Raw genomic sequence first — 16,131 nt, forward strand, 5'->3', positions numbered from 1 at the left:
GAGACCAGGCTGGGCAACATGGCAAAACCTCATCTCTACAAAAAATACAAAAATTAGCAAGGTGTGGTGGCGCCTGTCTGTATTCCCAGCTACTTGGAAGGCTGAAGCAGGAGGATACCTTGAGCCGAGGAGGCAGAGGCTGCAGCGAGGCGAGATCGCGCCACCGCGCTCCAGCCTGGGTGACAGAGGCAGATCCTGTCTCAAAAAGAAAAGAAAAGAGAAAAAAAAAAAAAAAAAACAGAAAAAGAAACACAACACCCCAGACCCAAACACCTTGGGAGAAAAATACCAACACAGGCTGTTTTATACTTTATCTAGAAAGTAATCATCTTATTTACTTCTCATAAAATAGGGACAACTGGATTATTTGTCCACCCTTCCCCTTCTATCCTTAGTATTTGATTCAATCTTATTTTAAAAATGTATTTGTAAAGTTTCTATTCAAATAGTTTGATAACTAGTTATTTTTACAAATGCCTGTTAATTTAGCAGAATCACAGTTCAATAAGGCTAAAAACTCTTTCCCCTTATATACTCCACCTACTATAAATTCTTTCACTTATATTTGAATAAAAGACATTTATACAGATAGAATTAAAGACAACATATAAGATAAAACTAAATGTAACTACAAAGTTTAGAAGTAACTAAAGTAGCTGTTTGAGATTTGTCTAAATGAGAACCATTTGAAAACAAAACAAAACATTTTAGAAGCTCCCTCTGCAGAACAATAACTTATTAATTTACATGATTTAAGGTCAAAACACACAGAACCCAAGTCACTATCCTATCAACCCAAGCTAAGAAAGGCTGGCTGAAAGACTCACATTTAATATTGCATGTGCTCTCTGTCAACACAGGTCTAAGTTTCAGAGGCAGACTTGAAAAAATCCCAGACACAGGATCAAACTCGAGAAATGTCTCTAACCTTTGTTTCTTTTGTTTGATACAGCACCAATGCACATGAAGAATAATTTGTTTTCTTCCACCCTCTTTATAAATATAATCGGCTTAAACAAAAGAACATTACAACAAGCCTGTCACCTCTTCTACCCCTCTAAAAGCTCTGTTTTTAGTGATTAAAGAATCAGGAAGGGCTTGTAACGAATAAAAAATATTCAAGAATAAAGAATAAGGAAGAGTGCTTAGACAAGAAGTGTAGCTATCTTCAGCATCTGGGCACAGACCAGGAGGCACAGAGCAGGGAACCATTTCCCTTAGTGGTGACTTCTTCATCCATCCTGAATTTTTTAAGAAAGGTCTGAAATTTCTGGTAGGAAAAGTAGTACAGATGTTAGAAGCTTTCTTGGATTTAACATTCTCAGGTTACACTTCTGACAAGGACAGTTGTGTTTCTAAAGGAAGGTCAACTAAAATCCTCTGAATAATCCAAGATTTCTAACCTCATGAAGTGTTTTGTCCCTATTTCCTAGCAATATAAAATTGATTCCCCACGACTTTAGACATAGAGTGGATTGGGAGTCAAACATTTCATTACCTTAGTCAAACATTTTTATAGATGGGAGGGAGCATTTAACCTACTCTCATCATTTTACAGACGAGGAAACAGGTTGAAAATAGTTGAATGACTTATCCAAGGTCACAGAGCAGGCCAATGTTGGAGCCCAGAAGCAAAGCCATGTTTTTTTAGTCCCATTCCACCACAGTGAGGCAGAAATACCTTGCTAATGTTTTTTTCCTGGCCTGGCTCTCTTTAACCTTGACGCAAAAATCCCTAAATACCACACTCTCCTCCAAAAGCATTTATATCAGAACCTCTTCTTACGTTCAATCAACAGACAAGATAATTCCCCACCACATAAAACTGGACTTACTAGATACTTTAAGTCAATTTCAGATAGAACAGGCAATAACTTTTTTTCACAAGTTCCTCCTTTCCCCCAGTTTCCTAATTCTTTCTGTTCATAAGAACTAAAATTTCAACATCATGGGCTTTTTTATCCAGCTGGACCCAAAAAAGAGAGAGGGCTACAGTCAATCTGACAAGTGAATATTTTTGTTTCTTAATTCATGGATCTCATTTCATGTATTTCAGCAAGTAAGAGGGATACATAATACCCTTCCCTGACACCCTGACACTGGCGCAAACAAAATAAGTACACAAGCTAGTTTCATAATGCACAGGCCATGGAAAAACCACAGGGAAGGCACCAAGAGCAACAGAGAAGTTGAAGAGCCATCCCTAGGCCACCTCTGTCTGATCAGTCCCAACCTTCCTGGAAAATCCACAATGAGAGATACTCAAAGTCAGAGAATTGGAGAGCCCACTTAATCTTAAATCGGGAAATGACTTGTGATCCAAATAACCATAAAACTCCAAGAATTTAATGGCAACTGGAAATAATCAAGATAAAACTATCTTGATTATTTCAAGACATAATCAAGACATAATCAAGATAAAGCTATCTTGATTATTTCAAGGAAATATGAACTATGCCGGCTAGATTTACAACCAATTCAAGCTAACCAGCTTCTTCTGGGCTCATTACAGTCCTTTAAACCCAGTTATTTGTGAATATTCCTCCTAGAAAAGCTCTTTATGGGGTTCCACTACTCAAGTTTATCCTATATCTTTTCTTACCTCTCTGACCACACCTCAGTTTCCCTAACTGGCTCCTCCTTTCCTCTCCTGAGATTCCTAAAATTCTGTCCCCAGACCATTTTTTCTCCTCAATTCTCATGCCACTCTCCTTACTGATCACTCAAACATGTGCCTCTCATCCTAAACTTTTTTCCTGAGCTCCAGGATCACATTCTTTACTTCCTTAAAGATTTCTGACACCTGGATACCCAGCTGGGTACCTCAAACTCAACATGTCCAAAACATGACTGATCATCCAAACTAAATTACTCTTTTGCCCACCCTGTTCTCCACAGCATTAACATTTCCATAGAAACTAAGGTTTAAACCTCACAGTCATAGTTGGCTCTTCCCACCTTTCCCCTCACATTGGACAATGCAATATCAAAACTTCTTAAATGATTGCTGTAATTCCATTCACTGTTTTCCATTTCCATTACTGCTACCTTAGTTCCCCTAGCATTTTTATTCTCCTAGTCATGACAACAGCTTTCTAACTAGTCTGCCCATCACTCTAATCTAATAGTGCCAAGGCGGATGGATTGATCTCCTTAAGCTGCAACCCCCATCATATCACTTCTCTTCCTTGCTTGATGAAATTCTCATTGCCTATGGAAATAAATACAAATTCCTTATCCAGGCATGTCTCAAAAGCCAAGCTGAAGTATCTTTTGGAGTAGCCAAAGCTAATGAAAGTATGAAAGCAGACTGCCTAAAGGCTGCAATTTCCTACTCCATTTGGGACATCTAGAATAGTTCTTCTAAAACTTTAATGTACATACAAATCACTTGGAGGCTGGTTAAAACACAGATTCCTGGGTAAGCTTCCAGAGAGATTCTGATTCAGTACGTTTGGGGTGGGAAAGATATGCATATCTAATAACCAAACATTGCCAGTATGGCTTTGAGTAGCTCTGGTAGATTACACTCCATTTATCTTAACATATTTGTAACAGCCATATTCTTCATCCTTCTTGCTACTCCAATGCTATTCTGTCACCAACTCCCTGCCCCAATGCCCTGTGTTTCAGAGACGGCACCAGGCCCAGATTGGTCCAAAGCCTTCCCAGTGATTGGTTTAAGCATAAAATGTAATACGATTCTGGCCAGTAAGCCATAAGGGTATAATCTGTCACAGCACTTTGGAGAAAGGTGTTCCTCACTGAAAAAAGACATACATGAGAAAAGATAGTATTTTTTCTACTCACATAATGAGTATGTGTCCACCAATCACCCCACGTTTCTTCTGCCATGATTAGTGCCCTTGAAAGAAGCTGACCCAAGAATGAGGCAGATATGTCAAAGATAGCACAGCAGAAGGAAGGTCTGATAAGCTTTTGTACTGAATTAACCAACCCTGCATATCCTACTTCAGGATTTATGGGATAAAAAGACCCTCATTTTTGAAAGCCAAGTGAATTGGTATTTTTCTGCTCCATGAAGTTAAAAGCATCCTAACTATAAGATTGTTCGAAACCATGCACTTCAAATACCACTCAACACTTTTAGAAAAGGGGAGGCAGAAATGAGAAAAAAAGTAGAAAAATAAGAATGGCCCAGTATGAGTTCCAGAATAATGAGAATCATCCCAATCTCTGGGAAACCGCCCTGATCTCTCAATCCCCAAAGACTCAAACTGTTTTACTTGATTAGCTTCTGTCATTTTGATGGTGGTATTCCTAGTGTTCTAAGCAGTGGCTTCTGAACATTCCAAGAGGCCTTTCTTTCTACCACAACTGATTTGGGAGTTTTAATCACTCCTGTCTCTGTATTATATCAAACACCCCTCAAAACCCCAATTCTTTAGTTAAATGTCTGTCTGCAATCCTAGAACATATTCTCTTGAGGGGGAAAAAACTACATTATGTCATGCAACTTTGTTTTCCCAAAACCTACCTTAGCACCTTGCACAGTACAGGTGCCTAATAATGGTATGTAACTAAACTGTAGATCAGGACTTAAATTCTCATATAATAGTAGTTTGAATAGCTCCTATTCATTTGTCAGAGTTCAGTTTAAATATTACCTGAGATTATCCTCCTAGAAATCTTTCTAAACTAAGTTACCTATTACATGCTCATATGCTAGATCCTTGTACCTCTCCTTTATAACATCATAATTTTAAAAATTTATTCAATGTTTATCTTATCCAACAGACTGTAAATTCTGTGAAAGTATATGTCTGTAATGTTCACAGCTGTATTCCCACTGCCAAACACAGAGCCTGAGATATAGTAGATACTCACGTAACATTTATTAAATAAGAGCCTATTATGATCCAGCTATGCTCTGGGTATACAGAAGGCAAAGTCTAGTCTAGTGTAGGTAGTGCCTAGTAAGCCCAAAGTGAAACTGTACAAGAGCCATGATGTCTGGTCACAGAAAGGCAGAGTTAAGATAAGTATAGACTGTCATAAGTATCTGAAGCCCCAGTCCCTAAGGCTTCTCAAGCAGAGGCTGATTTATTAGTCAAGTATCAGGGATATGGTCAAAGAAGTTTCACACAGATAGCTAGTCTAGACAAATGACTACTAAATTTCTTTTCAATTTTATTAACCAATATAAATGCCAATGTAATGTTTTCACTAACTTTAGAGATTAAACAAAATTGGGCAATTTATATGTTTACATTTAGTTTAATTTAGGGAAAAATATAGAAAAAATATTCCATGTCATTCAATGATAAATTAAGAAAAGTAAATTCAATTAAGTTGCATCTTACATAATTTTATATGATCTTTTCATACTAAAGTTATTAGACTGTCAACTGACTACACTGAGATATGTTTTTAGATGACTCAGCTTTACATTCATATGAATGCTTAATAAATGCTTTTTGATAACAAAAATAAAAGGATATCAGGCTTTCAAGAACTGTTGCAGCAACAAATATGCAGAGCAGCTCGCTAAAAAAGATTTTTGCTAATCATGCATTGCTTTACTTAAAAAAAAAAACTGCTACAATTTATATATAAACCAGACTTCTCATTAACAATTAAAATTAACCCTACTCTTATACAATAGAGTAGCTCTTAAAATCTCAAAGGAAAAAGAAAACACTACTTATGGAAAACAGAACATTCAGAAGAGATTTGTTAAATAATACCACTTTGTTTTATGTTTAATGGATGAGAAGAAAGTCATCACAAAAGGCCTCACACTCCTTTGTTGAGAAGAGAAAGAGGTATAACATAAAATCACAATGAAAAGCCAAAAAATGATCCGGTAGTCCTGCCGTGTAACTTGCTATGTGTGCATTTAGAGAAACTTTTATGCTTAGAAGGGCTTTAAGGTCAGTGAGTCCAATTCCTTATTTTGGAGATAAAGAAACAGGGGCCCAGAGATGCTGACTTGCCTAAGGACACAATGCCAAGCTGGAACTCAAACCCTGTTGCCTGGCGCCCTGTTTCGCATTCTTCTGGAGCAAGGTCTCTCCTTTCTCAGTTACAGTGTATTTACATGGTTTACCACCTCCAGGTGTTTGCCACTAAATCTGAATGAAAACCGGCAGCTCAACTATGTCTGCTATGTGAGGTTAAAACTACAATTAGAATAATACTTTCTTACTGCATCTCATGCTCTTCAACTCTTCCTTATACACTGTGTTGTCTAAGCAGTGAAAAAAATCGAAGAATGCTTTTATGCATTCCATAAATATTTTATTACCAAGGCTAAGCATTTTACCGTTAGCACAAATGAACCCAAAACAGTGGATATAACTATGTTGTTCTGTTTTCCTGTGCTCTTTGGAAGTTTTAAAATTCTAGGCAGGCATATAACACAAATGAAATATTACATCAGCTTCTGCCAGAGCAGCAAATAGAAGAAAATACAAACTCCAATCACATTTTCATTGTGGCCAAGGAGCAAGAAGAGCTACTGTCAAAGAAAGGATCCCCTGAAATAGTATTTTTACAATATGTTGACTAGCAAGTAAAAAGGAGACTAAGCATAATACAACTAATTTCTGGTCCATGAAGACAATTAATGGCTTTTTGTTTGTTTTTTAGGACACAAGCGAAATCACAAAGAAACAATTCTCTTGATTTACACAGAAAAAACTAACAGAAATATCTAAAAATTTTACGGAAATGAAACATTTTATTGTTTATGTATATTAACGAGACAACATAGCCAATTTCTCCATGTTTCTCAAAAACAATCCTTAATTGTAAAATGGATTGGGGGCACAATCGATTTCATTTGTTAATGACTGAGAAAAATAAACAACAGAACTGTTGGCAGAGGCAGAATTTGAGTCTTAGACAATTACTGTGCAACAAATTAAAGGAGATGCCTGCATCACCAATCAAGAAAACTGGGAAACAGCTTTCAAACAGAGTATTATCTTTTTTCTCACACATAAGTCACCCAATCAAAAAACACACAAAGTTTAATTTTCTTTGATAGCTTCATAAAGCCAACTTTCAAAGAATGTGTTATTAATAGAAGGACACGTGCCTGGCAGTGGAATTTTAAATATCTAAGAATTGGCTGGGCACAGTGGCTCACACCTGTAATCCCAGCACTTTGGGAGGCCAAGACAGGCGGATCACATGGTCAGGAGTTGAAGACCAGCCTGGCCAACATGGTGAAACCCTGTCTCTACTAAAAATACAAAAATTAGCTGGGCATGGTGGCGTGCACCTATAATTCCAGCTACTCAGGAGGCTAAGGTAGGAGAATCACTTGAACCTGGGAGGCGGAGGTTGTGGTGAGCCAAGATCGCGCCACTGCATTCCAGCCTGGGCAACAGAGCAAGACTCCGTCTCAATGAATAAATAAATAAATATCTAAGAAGTATGGTTTCAGTTAATAGTCATTGTGCCTGGGACAATCCATTCAATTACCAAGACCAAGATGGCCACAATTTCAAACACTATTACTCCAAGTTCAAAATATGATATTTAGAAAAGAAATTGTAGGCTATGTCAAAACGGCAACAGTCTTTAGAAAAACTCTGTCTTCTAAAGAGATTCTATCCAACCAAAAAGGTAGTAACTGAATCATATTTTCTCATCCATTAAACCCCAAGCCAGAGAACTTGCCCTACTAATTTATTCATATTGCTGGAATTTTCTCCAACAGTATAAATGCTGGATATCAGGATGAATAGCATTACAGAAAGTTAACACACTCTTCTTCATTTTCACAGATAATCCAGGTTGACTTTCAAATATCTGTTTATGTTAACTTTTCAGTAATTAATATGGCTAACTTTCTGAGAACTCATAATGCCTATGTCAGGCCTCTGAGCCCAAGCCAAGCCATTGCATCCCCTGTGACTTGCACATATACGCCCAGATGGCCTGAAGCAACTGAAGAATCACAAAAGAAGTGAATATGCCCTGCCCCACCTTAACTGATGACATTCCACCACAAAAGAAGTGTAAATGGCCGGTCCTTGCCTTAACTGATGACATTACCTTGTGAAAGTCCTTCTCCTGGTTCATCCTGGCTCAAAACCACCCCCACTGAGCACCTTGTGACCCCCACTCCTGCCCGCCAGAGAACAAACCCCCTTTGACTGTAATTTTCCTTTACCTACCCAAATCCTATAAAATGGCCCCACCCTTATCTCCCTTCGCTGACTCTCTTTTCGGACTCAGCCCACCTGCACCCAGATGAAATAGCCATGTTGCTCACACAAAGCCTATTTGGTGGTCTCTTCACACGGACGCGCATGAAAGCCTATACTTCTGCAAAAAGCTTGGTGGGAACTAGGAAACTACAGTATATTTCTTTTATTTGAAACACTTTCATTATTAGGCCAACTGATGTTCCTCACACAATCTAAGTATCCCATTATTTTAATTAAACTTGCTATAATTCATCTATGAAGGGAAAAATAATACATACCAACAAAGGGAAGGGTCTCTGTGAAACAGTATTACAAGAAAATACCTACGGACTAAAATAACACCTGAATTTCCTTTTAAGGTCATTTTTCAATTTATTCAGAATATTAAAATGGCACTCCCAAAAAGAGTACCAGTTAATATTTCTAATTTCTCTAATGTCCCTTATCAATTTTTTTTCCTCAGTAGACTTTCACAAATGAAAATCATCCATGTTATTAGAAGAAAGGCTGAGTTAGCAAGAACAGGGACAATTTAACCACAGAGATTACAAGGTCCATGTTGGAAAACAGCACTTTTCATCAGCTCAACTCTTCATTTTAAATTTCTTTAGAATTTTTTTTTTACATTTATAACTGTGACTGAATTTAACTAAACCCTTCTCTTCAAACAATATAATAAATCTTAAATCAGATATTTAAAAAATGAGGGGTATGCCCTAGTCATTATTTTCATGGCTCTTGTCCTCACTCAAATCCATGCCACTATCCCTGTGCTAAAAGTGCCCTCATCATCTAAATAATCAGCAACAGGCTAAATTTGGTTTTAGGATTTGAGAAGAACCAGGCCCCAGAATGCTTCTCATCTCTGTATTCCTCGGAGACCCCTCCAGTTATAATTAGCTCAGTAATCTTCCCTGGCTAGCTGCCATCTATCAAATAGGAGTCACCAAAAAAGTTATGAAAAGAATTTTAACAAATGGGAAAGCTGATAGGCCTCAAGCATTTTTTAAGTGACAGAGGTACTTAAATGGCTTTCCCTGAAATGTAAGTATGTACCTCAATTTAAGAACATCAGGGACATTTTTACATAATTTAGATAGATAATGGCACATTTAGAATCTTTTTTTAAAAAAAAAACAATGCCTCTAATATTAGAGCATTAGCATCCATTATGGCCTTAGCTGGCTAGATAACATTACTCTCTTCACTATTTATTAAGTTTCAAAACATTTAGAGTGATTACCCCATAACTCTCAGAACTTTTTAAAAGCAAAATTCCAAATGGCACCCACTGACAAACCTGACAAAAACCCACAGCTGCTGATGACCCCCGCCCCTGGTACCTTAAACTATGACAGGGAGCCCCCTTTCTCACTCAGCTAGGGAAGAGATGGTACTCACATCCATTTAGAATAACTGGGGGCCCTGGAACAATCCCTGGAGCAAGGAAAACCAGAAGCAGAAGGAATGTCACAAGTAGGCAGAAGGTGACCCAACAGCAGAATAGCTAGGAATTATGCTGCAGATCCAGTAAAGAAAGGTCTTCCTAAGAGAAGGAATGTTAAGTGCCTGAGGGACAGAGACTTGGGGATGTGACCAAAGAAACGTGAACCTTTTTTTTTGACCAAGAAATATATACTAAGAACTCTCCTGCCTACCTCAATATTTTTATTAATTGAACATTTCCACCTAATAGTTTATGGTCAATGTGCTTGAGGATGGAGATACCCAGCTTTCCTGTAAGGCACAATGCCTAGGATTTGGAGAAGGAGATACAAGCCAAGTATAGCAACCATTCTACTACATTCAAAACAGGTGTACACAACACTTAGGTGTAATGCCCAGATCTGCTGAACTTCAGTGCCTACCATAAGGGATATGCCAGAAATCCTAATATAGTACGTCATACATAGTAAGAGCTCAAAACAAATTTTGTTCACTGTATTCAGAAGAAAACCGTCACCAACTTGTACTCAAGTTGAGAGGTTATAAAAACTACAACCAAATTCACATTGTCCAAACGTTACCTTGTCCCACCCCGGCACTTTTTTTTTTTTTTTTTTTTAACATAATAACACCTAGGCCTGAACATGAAACCTGGAATAGGAAAATAAAGAACTGTCATACCTGCCTTTTTTCTTTTAGTTCTGTTGATGACATGTGGTTATATTTCGGGTGGCAATGCTATCTGAAAGGCCACCATCATTTCAGGAAAGAAAAATAAAATTGACTGGCTACCTAATATGTGCCTAGCACATCCACATAGTTCATCTCATTTCAGCTTCTCAATAACCCTGAGGCATAAGCATTACTGCCCAATTTTTATCTAAGAAGAAACTGAGGTTTGAAAGGTATGTGCCTAAGATCACCTGCTAGTAACGGTATTCAAATCTAAGTCTGTACCTTTCCATCTTTCTCAACATTTATATAATCTAAGAGGTGTTATAAAAACTACAACCAAAAATGTAAGATAACCTACTAAATAGTAGATGGAAAGTGCTAAGCTGTGGGCTTCTCATTTGTCATCCATGACAAATTCATTTAGAGTATCGTCCACTTACAAAACACTGTATTTCTCCCAAGGATATAATATTATCTTTGCCCAATGGGAACTGACAGTCTAGCTGGAGAAACAGGCCATTTCCACAGTTGTTAATGTTAGAAGCAACAAAAGATGTCGGGAAGGACTAGGGTTTTAGACACACTCATGTAAGAATTTCAGTGCTGGGCACTAGCAGCTCACACCTGTAATCCCAGTACTCTGGGAGGCTGAGGCTAGAAGATCGCTTAAGACCAGGAGTTTGAGACCAGCCTGAGAAACATAGGGAAAGCCTGTCTCTTTAAAAAAGGAGAAAAGTAGCCAGGCATGGTGGTGTGCACCTGTAGTCCCAGCTACTCAGGGGGCTGAGGTGGGAAAATTGCTTAAGCCCAGGAGATCAAGGCTGCAGTGAGCTGTGATCGCACCACTGCACTCCAGCCTGGCAACAAAGTGAGACCCTGCCTCAAAATCAATCTATCAATCAGTCAGTGCTTTATACAAGCTGTTTACTTTGGACAAGATACTTAATTTTCCTCACCTGTAAGGGCAGGATAAAAAATCTACATCTCAGGACTCTTATAAAGCTTGAGAAAACCCATGAAAAAAAAAAGTTAGAAACCTAACATTTGTTAACTCTTTCCCCTATGAAGAGCATGAAGTACTAAGTGCCAGTGATTGGAAATATCAATATTTTCTGCAGCAGAGATCAAAGAATTTGATTTGCTTAAAAAAAAAAATCAAAACCAAAATTTCCAACCCTTACACTTGAAAGCTCTTTTGTGGAGACAGCTGTGTCATTTGCCAATTAGGTTTATCATTTACAACAGCAGCAGAGTTAAACATATAGAGGGCTCACACTGTACAAAATTTAAACAATGATAAACAGGAGCACATTCGTGTCAAAAAATTTTGAGGAGGTGTCATATTCTTGTGCAAAACTGCCCATCTTAAAAGGAAAACTACCATTTAAAGTAAAAATGTATGACAACTATAGGCTATGGCATATGCCTAAGTCCCATCTACTCAGGAGGCTAATGCAGGAGGACAGCTCGAACCCAGGGGCTTGAGGCTGTAGTGCACTATGATTGTTCCTGTGAATACCCACTGTACTCCAGCGTGGACAACACAGTAAGACCTTGACAAAAAAAGAAGAAAGAAAAAGAAAAAAGAAAAAAAGTGGCTGGCAACTAAGTGCAATCTGGTATCTTAGAGTGAATCATGGGAACTGTAATCTGAACAAAGTCTTTAGTTAACAGTAATGTACCTATGTTAATTTCTTAGTTTTGACAAATGTGCAACTTTTCTATAAATCCGGAAGTATTCCAAAATATAAAAAGTTTTTTTTTAAAAAAGTGGATGACAAAGTAATGACAAACATACACAGCAACTCTTACCACTTGATTTTGAATCTTCTGAGGACAAGTTGGCATTACAGCAAAGGCTGTGAAATCAGTCAATGCTTGCCAATTCTGCAACCTATTCTAAAGCATAACTCTACATGGAACACCTTGGGTTTATTAATATTTCTAACTTTTAAAGAGAAGTAACTTGTCCACTTTTACCTAGCATATTCTTGCAAAATACCGCCTTTATGGTAACTGAATATTGTTATTACAAAACCAGTACGTTTCTAACAGTTCTGCCTTTCTATTCTTGAATAAGACATTTACTGAATCAGAACATAAGCATCTCTTACCACACATAAGGTATAACATGAATTTGAAAGTCTAATAACAAGTGACATTTCTGAGCTTAGCGCTAAAGGCAAGCATAGCGTTCGATCTGTTTCGATAATAACACAGGCAGTCGAATTCTCTTACTTTAATCTACTACACAAAATTTAAAGAAGAGTTAATAAAGCGATGTAGAACTCAGTAGGGCATTTTTATTCCCAGGGTCAAATGATGGCCATTACTGACACAACTTTTTTTTCCCAAAAGTACACCTACATTTATCAGGAAGCATAATAAGTGTTTGTGAACTTTACTAGCTGTGTGTTCATCAAGATGGCTGAAGCTTTCACACACTGGAGTCTACAAGGAAAGAGTTTACTTGCATACCAGAAGGCAAATCTCATGCTACAAACTGGTGTCAAAGGTTTATGCCAGCACCAATTTCAGTGGGTACACCGTACACACATGCATTCATATACACGTTACTGATAATCTCAGTTGAGGCATTCCCTAACCCTTTTTAAATACACATGTGGAATTTAGAGAGCAGTTTTCAAACTTCAAAGGAACCTTAATCATCTTTTCATAGTTCAAAAAAGGAAAAAATAAACACAGCAATGCAGCAAAGTCATTTCTCCAGCTGAAATGACCTCCAGCTTCTTCGGGCTACTCCCAGTTTCGCAATAAGTGAATCTGAGACGCAAACCACGTACACACAAACGAAGCAGAAGCGGAGAACACTAAAGCTTCCCCAACAGTCCCGGCAAAACCCACCTGGCCTTTCTCAGTCCTCCCGCTTCCCCAGCCCTTCCCGTCTGCGTGCACGCACAGGTACCTTGACACAGACCAGGAAAAGAGAACAAGGATTAATTAGCAGCCAAAAATCCTGTTTTATCACTTACAGCCACTATCCAGGAAAGCGACGGTACTACTAACCTGATTTCAGGGAGGCAAAACTAAACCCAGCAGGGTACAGGAACATAAATTATACGCGTCTGGAACGTCAACCCAGCAGCTCAAGGCAGCTCAGATGACAATTCAACGAAAAGGGTTTCGCAAATGTTATCTCAAATGAACATTTCCACTTCCAAACCACCCACCAACCTCTCCACTGTCAGTACCCAAATTCGCCTGAAGCAACTCGGGATATAAGCAGCAGCATTTCTTACCTTGTACAAATCTCGACATTTTAGGGGCTTAGTAAAATACTCCGGCTTTTTTTTTTTTTCTAGAGGAGTCACGCTATAGGGCAGGTCTCTCTTCCTCTCCTGCTTTAACAACCGATGTATTCTTTCTCCTCCTATATTTAACTACTTAAGGGAGTATTTATTCAAAGCGATTAAAACTGGCTCAAGAAAAAAAAAGAAAGAAAGAAACTCCTTCCCCAATTCCAAAAGACGGAAACTTGGTGCGACTGAGTCGGTTTGGGAACTCCTGAGCTCCGGACACAAATGAGGGCCAGCTGGAGACTCCCGGAAAAGGTAAAACCACACGAACTTAAATTTCTTCAATGAAAGAGGCGGACCTACAGCGGCTATTTCACCGCCCCCCAGTCCCCACGCCCTCCAGGGCTGGACTGCAGGAGGCTCTGGCAGGCCGCGCCCCTAGCTGCCCCCTCCCCGCGCCGCCATCCAGCCCCCAACCGCCTCCCCCGAAAACCCCGGTTAACAGCGGCTCCCGCCCAAGCAGGGGTCGGGGAGGCGGGCGAGGCCGGCAAGCGGGGGCAGTGCAACCATTTTCACCAGCCATAAACATCCTGGGACTAGGAGGCGCTACCAATTCCACGCTCTGGCTGGCCGACCAGTCGGGGCCTCAGCTCCCCGCCTTCCCGCCTCAAGCAGTGAAACCCGGCCGCAGCTTTTTCTCGGTAGGGGCCGAAGGCTACGCTGCCCCTCCCCCGCAGCGGACACTAAGGGGTCACCGGCTAGAGGCAGACCCGTGCACCGGCGCGGGAGTCCCAAGGGAGGGCACCGACCCTTCCCGCACATATTCTCGCTCCGCCTGCCCTGCGCTCCTCACAATCCCAAATTCCACCTCCGAGACCACACAGCGGGCCAGGGAGAGCGGGAAACACACTCATCCAGGGGGTCGCCGGAAGCCCAACCCCGCCCCTCCTCAAGCCGCCAGCGAGACCCACCTTCCTCTTCCTTTAGCAGCTGGGAAATTGGGGGCGTTTATGGCGCCCCGGGAAGAAGGCTCGCAGGCTGAAAGTCACCTCTGAGGCGCCCTTCTCTCTCTCTCTCTTCCCTCACACATGCACACCTTGAGCCCCTCCCTAACGGTCGTAGCCCAGCTGCTAACCCCCCCTTGTCCACCCGTCAGCCGGCTCCCGACACCCACAGCCCCTACTTTCTCCTAAACACCTCCCCTCCCCCTCCATTCGGAGCAGCCCCTTCAATGCGGAAATGTCCCTGCCGCACGGACCGACAGGCGCAGCCGCCAGTCAGGAGCCGAGGCGGACGCAGGCTCTGGCCAATGAGACGTGCGGAGGTGGCAAGGGGCGGGGCGTTGCGGCACTTGAGAGCCCGTCGGAGTTGGGCACTGAGCAGTACGCGGGGATACCGCGCGTGGGAGCAGTACTTACGGCGGCGTTGCGGCCAGGGAAGCCTCGCCAGTATATCTCAGTGAGGGAGAGCACCTGAGCACGACTGGTTATTTTTCCAATCAGTAAAAATATTCCCGCTGACTAGGGACTAAAGAAAGCCCTGCGGATAGAGCCGGAGCTCCCCACCGCAGCTGCCCCGAGGGAGCCCAGACGCTTCTCAGGGGACGCTTGCTCCCCCCATCACATCTGGTTGGGGGAGGGTGAGGATGCGTTAGGGAGTAGGCATTGGCCTGTGTGGGCCAGCTAACAAAAGGAGGGTTTAGGCATTGAAGAAAGTGACAAGTGAAGGCTCCCTCACCGGAACCACCACCATCCCCATTGCCCCGGTTCCTAATCCTGTAGAGATTTCTGCTGTGATAGGCGTTTACTTTTCTCTTCAACGTGGAACTGGCTTAAGTTACTCCTCAAGAGATGCTTTGCTTTTGGTAGATTCTTGAAGTCCTCAAGGAAAGAGGATGTTACACGGAACTTGACACTAGCCTGGGGACTGTTACAGGGCCAGCCCGCGGCTTGTCAAATCACACCTGGTACCGTCAACCCCACCTGCACCTAAGACTCAGTGTGGCTGGCAGCGAGTGCATTTCAGACTTTGCATTTCCTCTTTAAGACTCAAATAGCCCGCACCAGGACCGATGAATTGCCAGCGCCTTCTCTTAAGTGCCTCCAATAAACAAGTACAGTAATTACAGAAGAGTTTGAGGCTTTGGGCAACACTAATCAACCAAGGTAAAGTGAGAATTTTTTAATGACTCATTGTCTAAACAAAGGAACTTTGATTTTTTGGTTCTACGTCTTTATATGGAAATGTTATTAGAACAAACAACACAGAAAAGGCTAGTGAAAAATTGTTATACTAGAGAATGACAACCATTGGTACTGTGTTTCTTACATGAAATCCAAAAAGATTACACTCAAAACCTCTCGGCCGTAAAACGAATTTTCCCCAGACAAAACAAAAAAAGTGTCTAAAATCCAGATGTCTACAGTTTAATAACAGCATTTGGAGACTGAAGATCTTAACAAAATCTCTACATCCTTTGTATACAGTACAAAAATTGTTCTAGCACTGAAAAAGCAGTCTTTACCAATGAGCATTAGTACCAAAATAAAATACTACCAAAAGATTTGGGC

The 16,131-nt window shown here is 40.6% G+C and overlaps 2 protein-coding genes and 1 pseudogene across 3 annotated transcripts in view; 2 read left to right on the forward strand and 1 right to left on the reverse strand.

Moving 5' to 3' along the window:
• Positions 1 to 14,671, reverse strand: part of UGP2 (UDP-glucose pyrophosphorylase 2) — a 52,434-nt gene extending 37,763 nt beyond the window's left edge. Inside the window, exons 1-2 of one of the 2 annotated variants that reach the window (XM_034953260.2) lie at positions 14,533 to 14,671; positions 13,170 to 13,230 (exon numbers count right to left, since the gene is read on the reverse strand). Coding sequence is in view for 1 of the 2 variants with exons in the window: in XM_003830893.7 (XP_003830941.2) it covers positions 13,565 to 13,583 (19 nt within the window). In the remaining variant the exon portion in view is untranslated. Of the gene's footprint in view, positions 1 to 13,169; positions 13,231 to 13,564; positions 14,029 to 14,532 lie in introns of those variants that run through there. The other variant, XM_003830893.7, reaches the window with a different exon arrangement.
• Positions 14,672 to 14,910: 239 nt separating this feature from the next.
• Positions 14,911 to 16,131, forward strand: part of LOC103783701 (small ribosomal subunit protein eS4-like) — a 195,673-nt pseudogene continuing 194,452 nt past the window's right edge.
• The window catches only part of WDPCP (WD repeat containing planar cell polarity effector), a 730,102-nt gene continuing 728,909 nt past the window's right edge, over positions 14,939 to 16,131 (forward strand). The window contains exon 1 of the mRNA XM_055107901.1: positions 14,939 to 15,726. The gene's annotated coding sequence lies outside the window, so the exon portion shown is untranslated. The remainder of the gene's footprint in view (positions 15,727 to 16,131) is intronic.

This window comes from Pan paniscus, chromosome 12 (genome assembly GCF_029289425.2).
Source record: "Pan paniscus chromosome 12, NHGRI_mPanPan1-v2.0_pri, whole genome shotgun sequence".
NCBI classification, from domain to species: domain Eukaryota; kingdom Metazoa; phylum Chordata; class Mammalia; order Primates; family Hominidae; genus Pan; species Pan paniscus.